The sequence below is a fragment of the Anabas testudineus genome, chromosome 11 (assembly GCF_900324465.2).
Source record: "Anabas testudineus chromosome 11, fAnaTes1.2, whole genome shotgun sequence".
NCBI classification, from domain to species: Eukaryota; Metazoa; Chordata; class Actinopteri; order Anabantiformes; family Anabantidae; genus Anabas; species Anabas testudineus.
Window position 1 is genome coordinate 19,294,238 of NC_046620.1, and position 15,344 is coordinate 19,309,581.

At 39.6% G+C, this 15,344-nt stretch overlaps 1 protein-coding gene across 2 annotated transcripts; it reads right to left on the reverse strand.

Annotated features, from left to right (window-relative positions):
• Nucleotides 1-1,399: 1,399 nt before the first annotated feature.
• Nucleotides 1,400-14,147, reverse strand: oprd1a (opioid receptor, delta 1a). 2 transcript variants are annotated; one of them, XM_026348875.1, is made up of 4 exons: nt 13,897-13,928; nt 12,808-12,810; nt 3,038-3,393; nt 1,400-2,143 (listed from the first exon to the last, which is right to left on the reverse strand). In XM_026348875.1, the coding sequence occupies exons 1-4, from the start codon at nt 13,911-13,913 to the stop codon at nt 1,614-1,616; spliced, it is 906 nt and encodes a 301-aa protein (XP_026204660.1). In that variant the 5' UTR covers nt 13,914-13,928; the 3' UTR covers nt 1,400-1,613. The 2 variants fall into 2 exon arrangements, with proteins under 2 accessions (XP_026204660.1, XP_026204659.1); XM_026348874.1 differs by lacking the exon at nt 12,808-12,810 and having other exon boundaries at nt 13,897-14,147.
• Nucleotides 14,148-15,344: the final 1,197 nt, after the last annotated feature.

A 15,344-nucleotide genomic window follows, 5' to 3' on the forward strand; every position in this document is an offset into this window, starting at 1 on the left:
TCTATCCCTGTCTCTGTGGGTAGATCTATAGTCAGCCCACAAGCAAATATCTGTCTGTGTAAGCAGGGTGAAAATCCATTTAAAAACATAGCAATCTTGTCTGTTTTCAGACAAGCATCCAAAGAAAAGATCCAAAATCACAGGTACACCTTGTAGTTATTTTAACTGTGGGTATTTAACTGTGTATTTACCTTTCAAAATGTTCCCACATGACAGCAGTTCTGATCAACTGACATTCCTCATTTGCAACTTTAAGTAATCATTACATTCCCAGCATCCATTGTTTAATGTCTCCAGTTTGATTGGCTTCAATCAATTGGAGTAAATAAATTACCCAAAATAATTTACTATTCTACGTAATGCTGTTCACCACATTGTAATTGTGCTGAAGATATTCGGCGTGATGGATGACAGTCTTTTGGCTTGTTTAAAATGCAGATCAATAATCTCTTTTTAAGCAGTTTGTCGACACCAGGACAGGCATCTATATCGACACTGTGACGAAGCTGCTCTCAGGCCAAGGTCCGGCACGTTTCTTGACTTTATATTTGTTGTTAACCAATACACCATTAAGGCGACTGAAGTGTTGTGGCTATCTGAAGTGTCCTTCAGTAGCAGGTTTATCATTCCAGAGTGACTGTCCAACGGCACATCATAAGAGTCAGTAGGTGAGCAAAAGAGAAGTCCATAGAAATCCAAAGTTCAGTGGTTTGATGCAGTTCTACTTTCACTAACCAGTCATTTATGGCTTTTTCAAATCGATGCAACATAGAGCTTCAAATTCCTCTTCCAAATCAGTTGATGGTATCGGAATTTGAGGAAATGAAAAGGACAAACCCCCTTTCAATAAAACTAAAGGTTTGGCTCAATTACACAGAATACCTAAGAAGATTTCCCTACTTTTTACTATATTAAGTGGTTGACCTGTTTGTGAAACACACTGTGCTGCAATTCATCATCCAGCTGTCGGTGGGTATCATTTGTAAGGTACTGTATGGTGAGGTTCATTTGTTTTGTCTTGATGTAAAAGATACAGATGAAAAACTTTTCACCCTGATGTTGATTTATTCTCACCAAAGTCACATTTGTCTCTTTGTCCGTATAAAAAAGTTTTTCATAGATGAAATGACAGTTTGATTCTGCAGGCCACAGTTTTACACTTTTACTGCACATTATTGATCCTGACAGTTTATTTTTTTACTGTGCTCTGATGGGTGGTGTCTAAATGATGCTTTCTTCATCCTTTTTACATTACCAAAATGTCCTTTCTTGTCATACTCTGGTGCTTTGGACAGACAAATCATGATGTAGGATTTTTCTGTTTTGTAACTTGTTTCACTGACCAGTGACTTTGAAATCTTTTTCTGACACAGGAACTGAGGCCTTAAACTTTGTTGTCAGAGTAGTAAGATGAGAGTGAATTTCCATTATCTTAAGTTATGTCTTTGAATGTACAATGTACAATATGTCATCCGAACTGTAGAGTAATTGACATTTCTGTTTTCTTCTTCTTTCTTTTAAAACTCTGTTGTGGAGATCTGAGTGACCTCTGATTGCAGATCTTGCTGGATCCTCCTTGAGCGAGAGCTGTGGGGAACCCACTCCATGCCTAGTCATGCCGGCTTCTTCCCTGCTTCTGTTGGAGCACAGACAGACACGGGCTCCCTGGTGGTGTTGCGGCCTCTGGTCAGACTGTTCTGCTCCACATGGGGGCGACAGGGGAGGCAGAAATCCCGGAAGCATCGCTTAAAGTTTTCATCCAAAAATGCGTAGAGGACAGGGTTGAGGCTGCTGTTGGTGTAGCCCAAGGCGATGCACAGGTGCCAGCTGGCTATGACGAAGGGGTTCCTGTTGTCGATCTCCACCATAGTCTTCACAATGATGAAGATGTGAATCGGGGTCCAGCAGATGATGAAAGCAGCTACCACCACCAGGACCATGCGGGTGATGCGACGCATGTTACGGTCTTTCTCCTTGGAGCCGGAGAGCAAACGAACACTCCTCAGACGTAGGATCATCAAGCCGTAACAGATAGTGATGACCATCACAGGAACAACAAACGCAAAGATGAAGACGCAGATCTTAGTCACTGTGTCCCAGTACCAGTCAGGGTCAGGGAACTTCAGCATGCACATGGTTTTGCCTTGAAAAAGAGGTCGGGCAGAGTTATTAGTTAATGTAGGATTAGGGTATCCGATAAGTTTACAAACTAACTCAATAACATAAAATGAAATAAAATGTGGACAATTTTGACAAACCTCTCATTACTTTACTTTCAGAGCTAATTTGAAGAAAAAAAGTAGGGTTAAAATATGGTTTAGAATGGGTTATTCATGTCACATAGTGCTTTTTGACAACTTCTAGTTTTTCCAGACAATCAGGCCACAAACATTATGCTTCATCTGTTTATTGGATGCTGGAGTTTGCACCATTTTCCTTTTTTTTTTATTTTTGGGGTTTACTACACACCTACTCATGACGCAGATGTTGCTATGGTTCCCATTTGGGTCAGACTAGCATCTGGTTTTAGGCCAGTCTAAAGGCACTACCACTGTCACAAGGAATTGTTAACACAGCTGGATAAAAAGCTGGTCTTCACAAAGAGAGGAATAAAAGGATAATCATTACATCCATTTTATGGTAACCATTTTCAGTCTCTCCAGGAAGCCATTCATAGTGTTGCACATGGTTCTATACAAAAAGGTTACAGAAATAATTGTATAAAAGAAAATGATAAGAAGACTCAATGGATAAATTCAAATCCTGCAAGTATCTCACTGTCACAATGGTGGCCAATAACGTGGGAATATTGGGTTGTTAACATTTCTTAGGTCAAAAAGGTTTGAGAGTAAAGGGTTTTTAAGCTGTTTGACCATCTATTATCTTTACCACTTATCCTGTTAAAGGTGGCAGGAGGGCTGAGACAATTCCAGCTGTTACTGAGAAACAGGCTCTCACCCTCTTCTAGAAAGGTCAACATTTGTATGAAACATTATAACTTAAAAATAGATTAAAAATGGAGAAAAAAAAGTCTCACCATTTTCTGCCACTTTGGTTACAGCCATGATCATAATGGGCACCCCAATCGCTGAAGACAGCACCCAGATGAGCACGTTGATCAACTTAGCTTTGGCGGGAGTACGAAACTCCAGCGCCCTGACCGGGTGGCACACTGCAATGTAGCGGTCCACGCTCATCATGGTGAGGGTGAAGATGCTTGTGAACATGTTGTAATAATCAATGGCTATTATGAGCTTGCACAAGACCTCCCCAAATGGCCATGTGTTCATTAGGTACTTGGCACTCTGGAATGGCAATGTGCTGGTGGCCAAGGCGTCGGCAAGAGCAAGGTTGAAGATATAGATGTTCGTGGCCGTCTTCATCTTGGTGTATCTGGTTGTGATCACAGAGCAGAGAAAAAGTGTTTGCAATAAGCCATGTGATAATGAGAGCAGCTGTTTTGATTTGGAAGTTAAATTCATTGTATAGCATGCTTTTATGGCTGATGCGTAGTTAATTCTTGTGCTAGTATTGTACAGTGCTGAACTGTGTTCTGATGCAAATTCTTCACAGCTTGAATGGTCACAGTTTGCTTGGTAGCCTCTGATCAAGCAGCCTACTTGGATGGAAAGCACCAGAGAGCTGTGAGAGGAAAATACAACTCCTATCCAATTGAGGTTCATATATATTATATGTACTGGACCCTGCTTTTAGTAGTGGAGTGTGCTTTTTTTCTTTGTGTGCATTAAATGAAGATTTTTTTTCTCAGGCATTTGAAGCAGAAAAAAAGGTCTTTAGCACTGAACTTGTTTTATTTGGTACAAATAATTGGAGTCAGAAATTCTCCCTTAGGGCATTTTCACACCGACGTCTCACACATCATAAACCTTTCATGACATAAATCTCAGCTGATTCAGTTTTCTAGAAGATAAATTATTAAAGCCAAATACAATCCAGCTTACATGGCGAGTATCCCGGAGGAACAAAGGACAAGTATACGATATATGTATAAAATACTAAAATTGGGCATATATTTTCTTATATTTTGTATTTTTGATTGATAAAGAGTTGGATCATGGTAGAGTATATTAGGTCCCATGGATCTAACATTTTAATGGGATATGAAGAAAACAAGAAAACATATTAGTTGTTATTGTTCTGTTCTATTAGAATACATCCAAGCCTGATGTCTAAGTGGATATGTGTATTGATTTTTCACACCAGCTGTACAAACATTAATTATAGGCATTGCTGGTGGCAGCATTTTTGCTGCAAGAGGTTATAGCTATAGTCAAACACACAAGCTCATATAAAGACTCCATTGAGGCACATGTAATCATTAAACTCATTAAAGGCTTTTTACAAGTACACAAAAACATGAAACCTGTTTTCCTCAGTTTGGGTTAATTTAGCAGCATGCCTTAAACTTCAAATACATGCTCCAACTAACCAGGGCAGTCATAATAGTAAACTATTTACACAAGCAAGCACATCAAGGAATCAATAGAAAAACACACTTTCTAGTGACACTGAAAGAGAAATGTAACTGTATGCTGACACAGTGATCATTGCATGTGTATTTCTGGCTTATGTTACATTAAATGGGGGTTGGAAGGGTTACGTCATACATGTTTTCGTATCCATACAGACATTCGTCAGTTCCTTTCAGAAATGAATTAGTCCCATGCTCTGTTTCTGTCAGTGTTTAGATTGAAGGCAGCTCATATCCATATTATTACTCCCTCTACGCCCAGTTTTCTGTTATTTCTATTTTTTTAAGTCTATCGAATTCGCCTTGCTGTCTTAGCTTTCTGGTAGAATCCTGTTTGTTTGTTTTCTGATTTCCAGAAATCTGCTCCTTAATCAGTGTTTTTATCCACCACTATAATGTAAATGTTGTAAATACCAATAAAAGCAGTGCAGCTGTTTGGTTAACGCAGACAAGGAGCTGAGTGTCAGATAGTGAAGCACTGCTGACACAAAGTGATGAGAGGTATTAGCAACCACCCTGTGCTCTGAGATTAGGTGCATTTTACTGGTGATTTCCAGTACTGACAGTATTTGTGCATTCCCAACACAATGGTCCTACCTGTGCAAAGGTGACTGTTAAATGTTACCTTAATGCCCTGATCTCATGCTTGTTCTCCAGTGAAGCCTGGGAGTTTTTAAATAGCGACAGATGGTAGTGAAAACACAGCACATTTTAATTAAAGTCATTGTATTCAATTTTTATATTTGTTGCAAGTTGGTGATTACTTCATCTGTCTTTAAACTACTAATTTACTAATTCTTGCAGCACGCATTAATCATGTCAGTGATTAACATAATTTCATAAACATGGAATTAGTATGAAATTTGAAAAATTTGTTGCAATTAATTGATTATTAATTGTTTGTAAATAAAGTCCATTAATGAGTATGAAAACATTAAAAAATGCTTAAAATGTGCAGCCATTGTATGTTCATATTCACTTTCATAGTTATGCGGATGACACCAGCTCTATGTTTCCACCAAAGCTAACTCAACCCTTCATCCCTCACTGACTGCTTCAAATCTCACATGCAACTTTCTCAAATGAACTATGATAAAACAGAAATGTTACTCGGCACAGTTCTTCTATATGTATTGACAATTTCTCTATCTGATCTACATAGAAGAATTCTCATCCTTAACAGCAAACTCTCTCTTATTTCCCACATTAATAAGATATCACGATCAGCCTACATCCCTACCTCCCAACTCATGCTGCTGCCATACTGCTTCACAGTCTTGGCACTTCACAGCTTGACTACTGCAACTCCCATATGTTTGGTTTTTCCCAAAAAAACATCATAAACTTCAAATTGGCAGCCTGCAATCTTCACATGAACTCCATCAACCTGTCACATTACACTTCTTCTGCAGCAACACCACTGCCTTTCCATCACATATCACATTCACTGCGAAATACTGTTGTACACTTTTAAGGCTATTCACAACCTGCCCTCCCCCATACCTTGACGATCTCCTCCATATCACCATACCCTCCCGCACCCTCAGATTCTCTTCATTTATCCTCCTCACTGTACCCACTGTTTGTCTTACTACTATGGGGGCACATCATTCAGTTGCTTGATAAGTGAGTTAGAATGCTACCTCACATGATACACTCTAGCTTGGTAGGATGCTAGTTTAGTTAAGTTTGCTTGTGAGCTTGTAACATCAAGCAAAAACAAGACTTTCGGTTCTTCATGTCGTATCTAAGTTAAATCAGGCCATTTGATACCATCAAATGGGAGTTGGTCTAATGAAGATCAGTGACTGGACTCTGTGGGTTGAAGTTTTTTGCAGTTTGATGTGAACGTAGGCTCCAGCTGAATCAGAAAATGTAATTATAAAGTCAGTCTCATCAGCTGTTCCAATAATTAGTGTCAGTTCCAGCATTAGTCTCAAGATTACATCTGTGCCTTTTCTGTTTTAGCTCAAGGAAAAAGTAAAAAAGTCAACAATTTTTTTAGTTTTTACTAATCTGACAGAAACTAACACAAAAATAGTTTGTATGCAACCTCTCCAAGCGTTTTTGGGAGTCTCCAGTACGTAAACATAGCTTCCTGACCTCTGCAAATTATACACTGTAGACTGTCCAGGAAATGAAAGCACATAATTGATACTTTATTAATCTCCCTTGGGGCGCCAAGGGTTCAGTGTCTTATCCAAAGACACTTTGACATGTGACTAGCCGGGAAGCGAACCACTAACCCTGGGGTTGGTAGACAACTGCCGACTGCCCCACAAGAAAAAAACAAGTTATGAACTGAACTGTGGACTATACTGCAGGGATCATTTCACCTCTAATGCATATCTACAACTATTTCAGACAACCACCTTTATTTTTTCCTTGATTTCTTGGACTCATGGACGTCTTTGAATTGTTAGTCACACTTAATACACACTACTAGTCAAAAGTTTGGTTTCACATAGGAATTATGTCTTGACCATTGCAAAAGGGTTTTATATTGATACATCACAAGAGGGATTTAGTTATTATTGATGTGATTGGTTAAGCCTGCTTATGACAAATCATAATCATAATGTCATCTCCCTCATTTTGTAGATCTGATACCTATCAATTTAATGTAAATTTGCAACGCACATCAGGGGATCCTCATTTCTGTAAAGTTTTTGTTCACTTTTTTAAGTTAGACAAAAGAAAATGGTGAAGTCTGCAGCAGATGGGTGGTTATGAACATTTACCTGTAGGTTTAATCATCCTAATTTGTATCTTGTATCACAGCAAACAACATGTTTTTTATGTTAGAATGGTCAAGCACAATATTAATATAACACTTTTAACCCCTTAAAATCACATGTAAAGCTCTTGCTTAGAGAAAAAAAGTATACTGTAGACATAAAACAGCATCAGTGATAACTCCAGCTGAAGTTATAAATCAAAAGCCACCAAAATTATTAAGGTCTAAAACCTTACACTGTAAAGTGCCTTGAGATGGCTTCTTTGTGATTTGGCGCTATAAAAATGAAATCGAATTGAATTGAATTATTATAATCACATAGAGCAAAATCTCTCAATCAGTGTGAAGTGTTTGATGTAGCACCTAAAGTTTGGTTTTGACATGATTATGTGATTATAGGATTATATTATTGTCAAAGTCACCAACACAATTGAACCATGGTTCAATAGATGCTTTCCATGCTCTCTAATCCAAGATGACAAGACACGCTCACACACAGAGGAACCCACTCTGTGGAGAAGATTTATGAAAAATATGACCTCCAAAATGTTAATCCCTTCAGCACGAGATAAGACTTTAATTTCTCTCCAAGCAGTGACAGGTGTTCCTGTATAGAAATGCAGAAAATGTGATAAGAAACTGCAATCACGAAACTGTTTTGGAGGTTATGTTATCGTTAGGCCTAATTGGTCAGCATGTAATTTAGGAAGGAGGGGGGAGCTTTTAAGTAGCCATCTTCCTACTTGTAGGCTTAGAGAAGCAATAACTGCGTATGATAGAAAGTCTAAATTTAACAACTGCATTCATGTTCCAGTGAGGCATGCTTTTCTTTGGCACAGTTGCACTTCCTCTTTTTTTGTTTCATTTCCTCCCTGCTAAAAGGCTCTCATAGCTGTCCCACCCATTCCTCCTTAAACCCTATTACTATATAATGAGGAAAAAAAATCCTCAAGGCAGCACCTGATTAGATCCTTGGCCACTCATCTCACAGTCTGAGGTTTATCATTTTGCTTTCCATCTACCAAATGCTGTCGGCTTAGCACTGTGTGACTCTACACTAACCACTCTATACTTCACCAAGCGCTATACAGACCTACGAAGCCTTGAAAGTGATAAAAGACATTAAAGGTACTTTGCATTTTGCAGTTTTTCATAGTGGTTTATTGTTGCTTTGTGCAGCTTGCACAGACTCCATCCTTGTCAACAGCTCCTCTGTCTTTTGTGAAGGTGAAGAGATGGGACCTTGCTGCTGCAACTGCATTTAAAAAAAAAGGACTTGTACTGTACTGTATATGGTGCTCATTTTAGATAGAGGAGAATTTTGTTCCCCAAGATATGATGCATTTTAGAATGGGATGTTAGGAGTCAGGGCAGTGTGAGATTGATGGCTGCAGTTCCTTCAGTGCATACAGCGGCCTCATAAGTGCCACAGTCAACGGCAGCTTCTGGTTCTGCCACTAATCACATGTCCAGCTTGATAAAAATGAGCATAGTAAATCTTGTTTTCTAACAATAATGTCCCAATTAGTATGCTTAATAATTTAACCAATAAGAAGTAACATGTGCTATATAAAGTATTTATTGTTGAAACTCGGTGTAAAACCCACCAGCTGATTAGACATTTTGGCTGGTAGCTATTATTAGCTTCCGACTAATAAGGTGTGATTTGAATCATAAATATGATTTGCATCTTCAGTTTTCCAAATTAAAACTCTAATCCAGTTACCAAGCTTGGTGTCTTGTTGGTGCTGCTAATACATGTATATTTTATTTTCATGTGCTGTAGATGCACCTATAGTAGATGCTCTACTTGTTGATCTCTCCACTGGCTCCTTAGGCATTATCTGCCCACTTTACGTAACAGTGCAACATTAGACTTTTCTATTGTCTCTTGCAAATGTCAATAATATCTTGGGGGTTGCAAGCAGCACCTGGTGTGAGGGTATCGAGAGCTGCAAGTGTCAGTCCAGACACGCAGAAGTTGCAAAATAAAAAAATTGAGAAGGTAAAGACACAACAAGAACTTTTTGTCATACAAATTCACTCCAATCTAGATGTGATGGGGGCCTATTGTCAACGAATGGTAAACCATGTTCATGAATGCTCCTGCATCTCTCTGTTGTGGACAGTACAGCACTGTACAGTATAGTTAAAAAACATTAGTGGTCCATTTCCAGTGGTGAAGGTCCATACTCTTGTTCAGTGATGCCAGAAATGATCAACCCTCTTGAGATTTCTTCTTTTTCTGTTTATCTCACACGAATCTAAAGTTTCAAATGATAATTGTGTTTATTGAAGCAAAGGGATTATGTAATATGAACTACGCCTGTAGGAATTAAGACCCTTCGTTACTTCATCCAAGAAACTACCAAACTGCATTGATCTGTCTGGGAAGAGTTAAATCGACATGTCTATTTCTGTTATCATGATTAGGAGCTGTGATAACATACACTATGCAAAAATGAAATCCATGGAAGAGTGGTGAGGAGGAAACCACTGAAAACTCAGGAGAACAGTAAGATTAATCAGAGTTTTGATACATTTGGCGTAAACCAAACATAGAATCCCACAAAAGAAAATTACTCAAGGTCAAGCATGGAGGTGGCAGTGTAGAGTTGTAGGGAAGCTTGAATTTGTTGCTGTGATGGTCAAATACCTGCTGAACACTGGACAATTAAAGGAGCTTTACAGAATGATCAGTGACATCTGCCCTAAATAGTTCTCTCCACTTGCTTACAAGTTGCTCTTTAAAACACTATCAGCCAGCAACAAGCAGAACTGCAGCTTTCAGCTTCAGTGATTAATAGTTAGTACTTTGTTTGTTACCTCTCAGGCAATGAAAAATGACTTTTTCATTAATTGTATGTCTCATTGACACCATAAAGCACATTGGAAATTAACTTAATCTGTTTCTGCGTAACATTTTCCAATTCAAGCAGTTACTTATTTTGTGTTAGACTGAAAACTTAACAAGTGCTACAGCAGTTTAGACATTATAGCACTACACAGTAAATGGATAACTTGATACTTACAGCTTGCTGATGTTTCTTTATGATTAAGATTTAGGTTACAGTACATAGCTTGCTGAAAGGCAATGCCAGTTATTAAACCTACCTAGTACTTAAACCTACACTGTAGACTTTCGTTGTGATTTGGCGTTGAATTGACTTAACATATTACTAAAATGTGTTTCTTGTTTCCAAGGTGGCAGGAGAGATTATTCAAATGGCTTCAAATGACTACTCTTGGTTTGATCAGTGGCATTTCTCTGTGAGGAATCAATTTGTTGGTAAAAAGGATCAAATCATGAAAACTAGAGAGTTGTCTATGGGAGAAAAGCAAGTGATTGTGAATCTGAGATAAGAGGCAGTCAAAGCAAGCAATCAAAGCCATCACACATACACTGGACACAGCCAGTACACCAGTTGGGACTGACCTAAAAAAGGAAGAAATCCCAGATGCAAATTCTTACTGCTAAAGAAGGATCATCAGCAGTAAAGACAGACTTCAAGTTATAAAAAAATACAGAACAACATTTTAATAGACTGATGAGACCAAGATTGAGCTCTACCAAAGTGATAGAGCAAGGATCATAAGACTTCATTAAAGGGAAAAAGACCCTAATTTAACTGAACATGGAAATACCCTGTTATGTTGATGGAAACTGGGAATAGATGAGTGCATACTGCTCTTGGCAAAACAGTGAAGAGTGAAAAGCAAATCAAAATGACACATGACAATTATTTTATCTACTGACTGGATATTTTTAAAAACAAGAGACCCAACAAGCACCCAAGCACCTCCTGACCCAACCCAAGTAAACCTGAATCTAATTAGACACAGTCCAAAGTTAGAGGAGTAGATCTGTCAGAATAGAACCGAGAGCAAACACAAACACCAACAGCACTGACACACTGATTTGTCCGCTGGTGTCGCCTCCTTGTAGTCTTTTTTCCATGCTACTCGACCTGATTAGACTGAGCAGACCCATGGAAAACTATATATTCAGCTACAGAGAATGAACATGTTGATGCTTTACTGTATCTTACACTGCTGATACAAAAGTCAGCCTCCACTTTTCAATGAGACAAGCAGAAACGACACAGCAGCTATACACTGATCTTTGAAGGGTGAAATAGGCATAGAGCATAGTTGGGAGGTAAGGGAAGCCTGCTGTGAAGCAGCTCTTGTGGCGTGAGGCATCGTGCTCCATCGATAGCCTGACTGAGGGCTCTCAGTGCCACAGCAGCCAAAACAGCCAATATACACGAACATGAGCATCTGTGCAGACTCTGCTATAAATGGAGGTTGTGTGCATTTAAGTGTCTCTATCCTGGAATCTAAGTGGAGGGAATAATCCAAAATTCATGAGGTTTGCTATATTCATCCGCTGCCCCTGATGCAGCAGACAAACAAGTCAGAGAAGGATCCTTTCAAACAAGCTTTTGAAAGACTTCTTCAATCAAAACTGAAATTCCAGTTATAATAACTAGTTGAATATCAAGTCAGTAATAAAGTTTTTAAGTCATTTAATAAGAGAAGATACCAAACATGGCCAATTTCAAACAGTGTCAGAAAATTGAAGAATGTAAAGTGAAGAATCCATCATTTTCTAAAATCCACAGTGGCATCAAATTGCTCCTTTAGTCTGATTACTGCTCCGAATTCTGTTCAGTTCACAATTCAGTCAGCGGTCGCATTAAATAAAGGAAAGCAACAAACCCTTTTGAAGGCGCGATGAGCTCAGGGGCCTGAGTCTGTGGTTTGTATCTGACCTTTGTTACGTGTCACTCCCAATCTGTCCCCTCCAATCCCACTGTATAATCCCTCTATTTTTAACTAGGTAATAAAGCTGCGCATTATTTTAAATATAATCAATGACAACCAATCGTTTCATATCTAACCCTTTTTCAGGACTATTAATGTCCAGTATTTCTTAAGAAGTCTTGTTTGTCATTTTGAGTTTCTTTTTATTATTTATTTTATTGTTATTACATTCCTATATCAATGTGCAAGTTTGGGTGTTCCTCAGCAGATCATACAATCAAATGGTTAATGTGCTCAGCTTCCCTCTGCCTCCATCTCTGGATCAGGTCTGGCGTCAGTGATAAGTTCTCCCACTCACACAACCATAAATACCAGGTGTGTCGTTGGCACATAATTTGATTCACTGCTTTCCCCATGCTCTCATCCACCTCCCTTGCTCTCTCTTATTCTTTTCGGTCTTCTGAGCCTAGTTTAGGCCACTATTTTCACTCTGCCTCCTGAATGGAAATAATGGGCACAGGTGTGAATATTTATGAATCTTTCTTGGTTCCATATCCAGAAATTGCCACTTGCAAAAAAATGACTTGTTGGTGACTTATCTTGTTTATTTCTTTTTCTTTTTTGTCCTTGCCAGTACTCCCTACCGCTGCTCTCTTTTTACCTCACTTTACACACCATTTAGAATATGTCGTATTGAATACGTGTTAACCTGTAATTTCACACTTGTAGGCTGAGGAACGACCATAGTCCTTGATTACTTTGCCTCCATGTCTGAATCCTACTGAAATCAGGAACACTGAAGTACTTCTACCTACTTGTTTGATATGTCAGCTGCTGAAATGCTGTTGCGCTCCTGACAGTCATATAGGTTTGGACTGGGAGGCTTCTCAGGGAAATGACAGTGGCAGAGTGGGCGTAGGCTTCATTATATTGCTTTTAGAGCTCAATGGGAAAAAACAAGCATGACCTAGGACTGACAATTATACTGCAAACATCCTCTAGTGCACCAAATCAATTTAGCCTTTTTCCTTTATATGGCACATTTTAAGAGTTTAAAAGCACTATCAAGATTTACGCCAAAAGGAGGCAAATACAGAACATAAATAAAGACTTGTCTCTTCAAACCCAGTGGTCCACAAATCTACATGAGCTAATGGAGACTCTGCTGGAGCAGCCCTCTGTGCCTGAGGCTCGGCTGAGTCAGACTGACCTGAGAAATTGCATCTGAGAGGAAAGGTTTAACCAGTCCCCCTCCCTACAATATCCCCCACCCCCAACCCTTTTTGGAATAAAACTTGCACTCATTGTTGCACAGTGCAGAAATAATGACAGCGCAATCTGATGTTTTATGCAGATCACCTTAGACTTGGTTTTGTGGGAATGTCGTGTTGAGTGTGCACACAAGTATGCCCATGGAACACACATACACACACCCACAGCCCAATAAAGAGGGTTGTAAAAGACAGGTGGTGGAATTACAGCGGTGAATTTTAGAATATTAGGAATATCCTAAAAGTATCTTTTTTGAACCATTTGATTCCTTTACAGGTTTTGGCAGCAAACTGCAAACTTCTTTTATATGTAGTTTGGTCCAAAAACCTGTAAAAATGAATATCTTTTTGTGAAAATCAAGGCACCAAAATATTTCTATTAAATAAAATAAAAAATATAATTAACTGCTTTGAGACTGTCCTTTTATACCAACAAACACAGGGATTCAGATTTTTGTACAGCAAAGTGTGAGATCATCACTAAACGTGACACAATCATCAGCACACAGTGACCATGTCGTGTGTGCATGTGTGCGGATGCTGCCCTTCCAAGCCTCAGTGGATCTTTTAAAGCCAGTGACAAACACAGTAAAATTACTCTTATAATAGGACACAGCGCCAGTGTTTACCTGACCACCCCGTACATGACGAGGATGTTGCCCAGAAGTCCCACCACGCAAATAACGGAGTAGAGAGCCGTGATGGAGATGGCTATGATTATACCACCGGCGCTCCGCATCGGACTCTGTTTCCCGGTGTAGTTCTGCAGCGGGTCGTCCATCAAGCCGCTCTCCTCGTCCGGGAAGGTGACATTGAAGGGAATGACGGAGTAAAGGTCGGACAGTGACAGGTGAGCGCCGGGGACGGTGTAGGGCTCCATGCTCCGGCGCTGATGCTGAAAACTTGGCTCTCACGATTGTGTGAAGGAACTTAATTGTGTGGAAGAGGGAAAACTGGTCCGATGTGAGTCAAAAAAAACAAAAAAAAAGTGGAACAAAGCGCCAAGAGGCTGAACGAGTGACCAAAAAGACACAGAGACGCAGAAAACGCTGCGTTACAGGAGCTGAGGCTGTTTTTCTGTTTATTTTATCCAGGTGGAGAAGCAGAGAGTGGCCCCTCCAGAATAGTCAGCGCCGCGTGTGCGTGCGTGTGTGTGTGTGCGCGCTGTGCCTGTGCGTACACCTCTTATACCACCATCCTCACCTCACACAATCGGGCGCGCTCCTTTATACCCGTGCGTCGACGTCAAGGTCTGCGCACTGGTACGGTCACGGACGTCAACAGAGGGACGGACGGTGTCACTGTAAAGCGATGCGCACTGTTGCTCCCCAGGTTAGGCAGCTGAAACACGCAGCGTTACTTTAACGTTACTTTAATGTCTGTTTAGAAGATGTAAAAAGGATTCAGACAGGTGCCAACAACAGGTCCATCACTGTCAGTCCGTGGCTGGTGCGTAACGCAGAAAAGAGCTTTTGACGCACTGACAGGATGAAAGCCAGCATCAGTATAATCAGTAATGTATACGAGCTGATAGAATGTGAATATTGCTGTTGAAGATCACATGATCTTCATCAGTAGATGGAGTTTGACCTGTTTGTCATGGCATTGTAGCTAATGAGGCCTGATAAGAGCAGCTGAGCCCACTCAACATGAAATCCACTCGCATGCAAGAATTATACTGTGCTCGTGAAAGCTTGGAATAGCCCACAATTTCACACTTTTAACACCTTTTGGTGCAAAATCGAAATCTTACTGCTTGATTTTCAGTTGCTTTTTCTATTTTTATCTATTGTACTTCTAAAGAAATGATACAAACTGTTATTTGAATTAAACAGAAAGACTTCTAATTCTAATTCTAATTTGCTCATAAATGGGTACAGTTTAAATACAAAGGACATTTATATAGTATGTACATAAAACTGTAACAATAAATAGACCGTTTTAGGATGTTAGGATTATAAATTACTCAGCTGCGACTGAACTAGTCCTTTTTGTGTGAGTCGAGTGTTCCAGGAAGGAGAAGCTGTGTGCCAACATGACTGTGTTTGTGTGCCAAGTCAACATGCACACCAAAACA

What these genes read in the sequence shown, in the direction of transcription:
- oprd1a (XM_026348874.1), bottom strand. Translation starts at nt 14,147, where the DNA reads ATGGAGCCCTACACCGTCCCCGGCGCTCACCTGTCACTGTCCGACCTT. An exon ending in GTCATGTACGGGGTGGTCAG is followed by an intron (nt 3,394 to 13,896) that starts GTAAACACTGGC and finishes GATCACAACCAG; the next exon opens with ATACACCAAGATGAAGACGG. An exon ending in AACCAAAGTGGCAGAAAATG is followed by an intron (nt 2,144 to 3,037) that starts GTGAGACTTTTT and finishes CTCTTTTTCAAG; the next exon opens with GCAAAACCATGTGCATGCTG.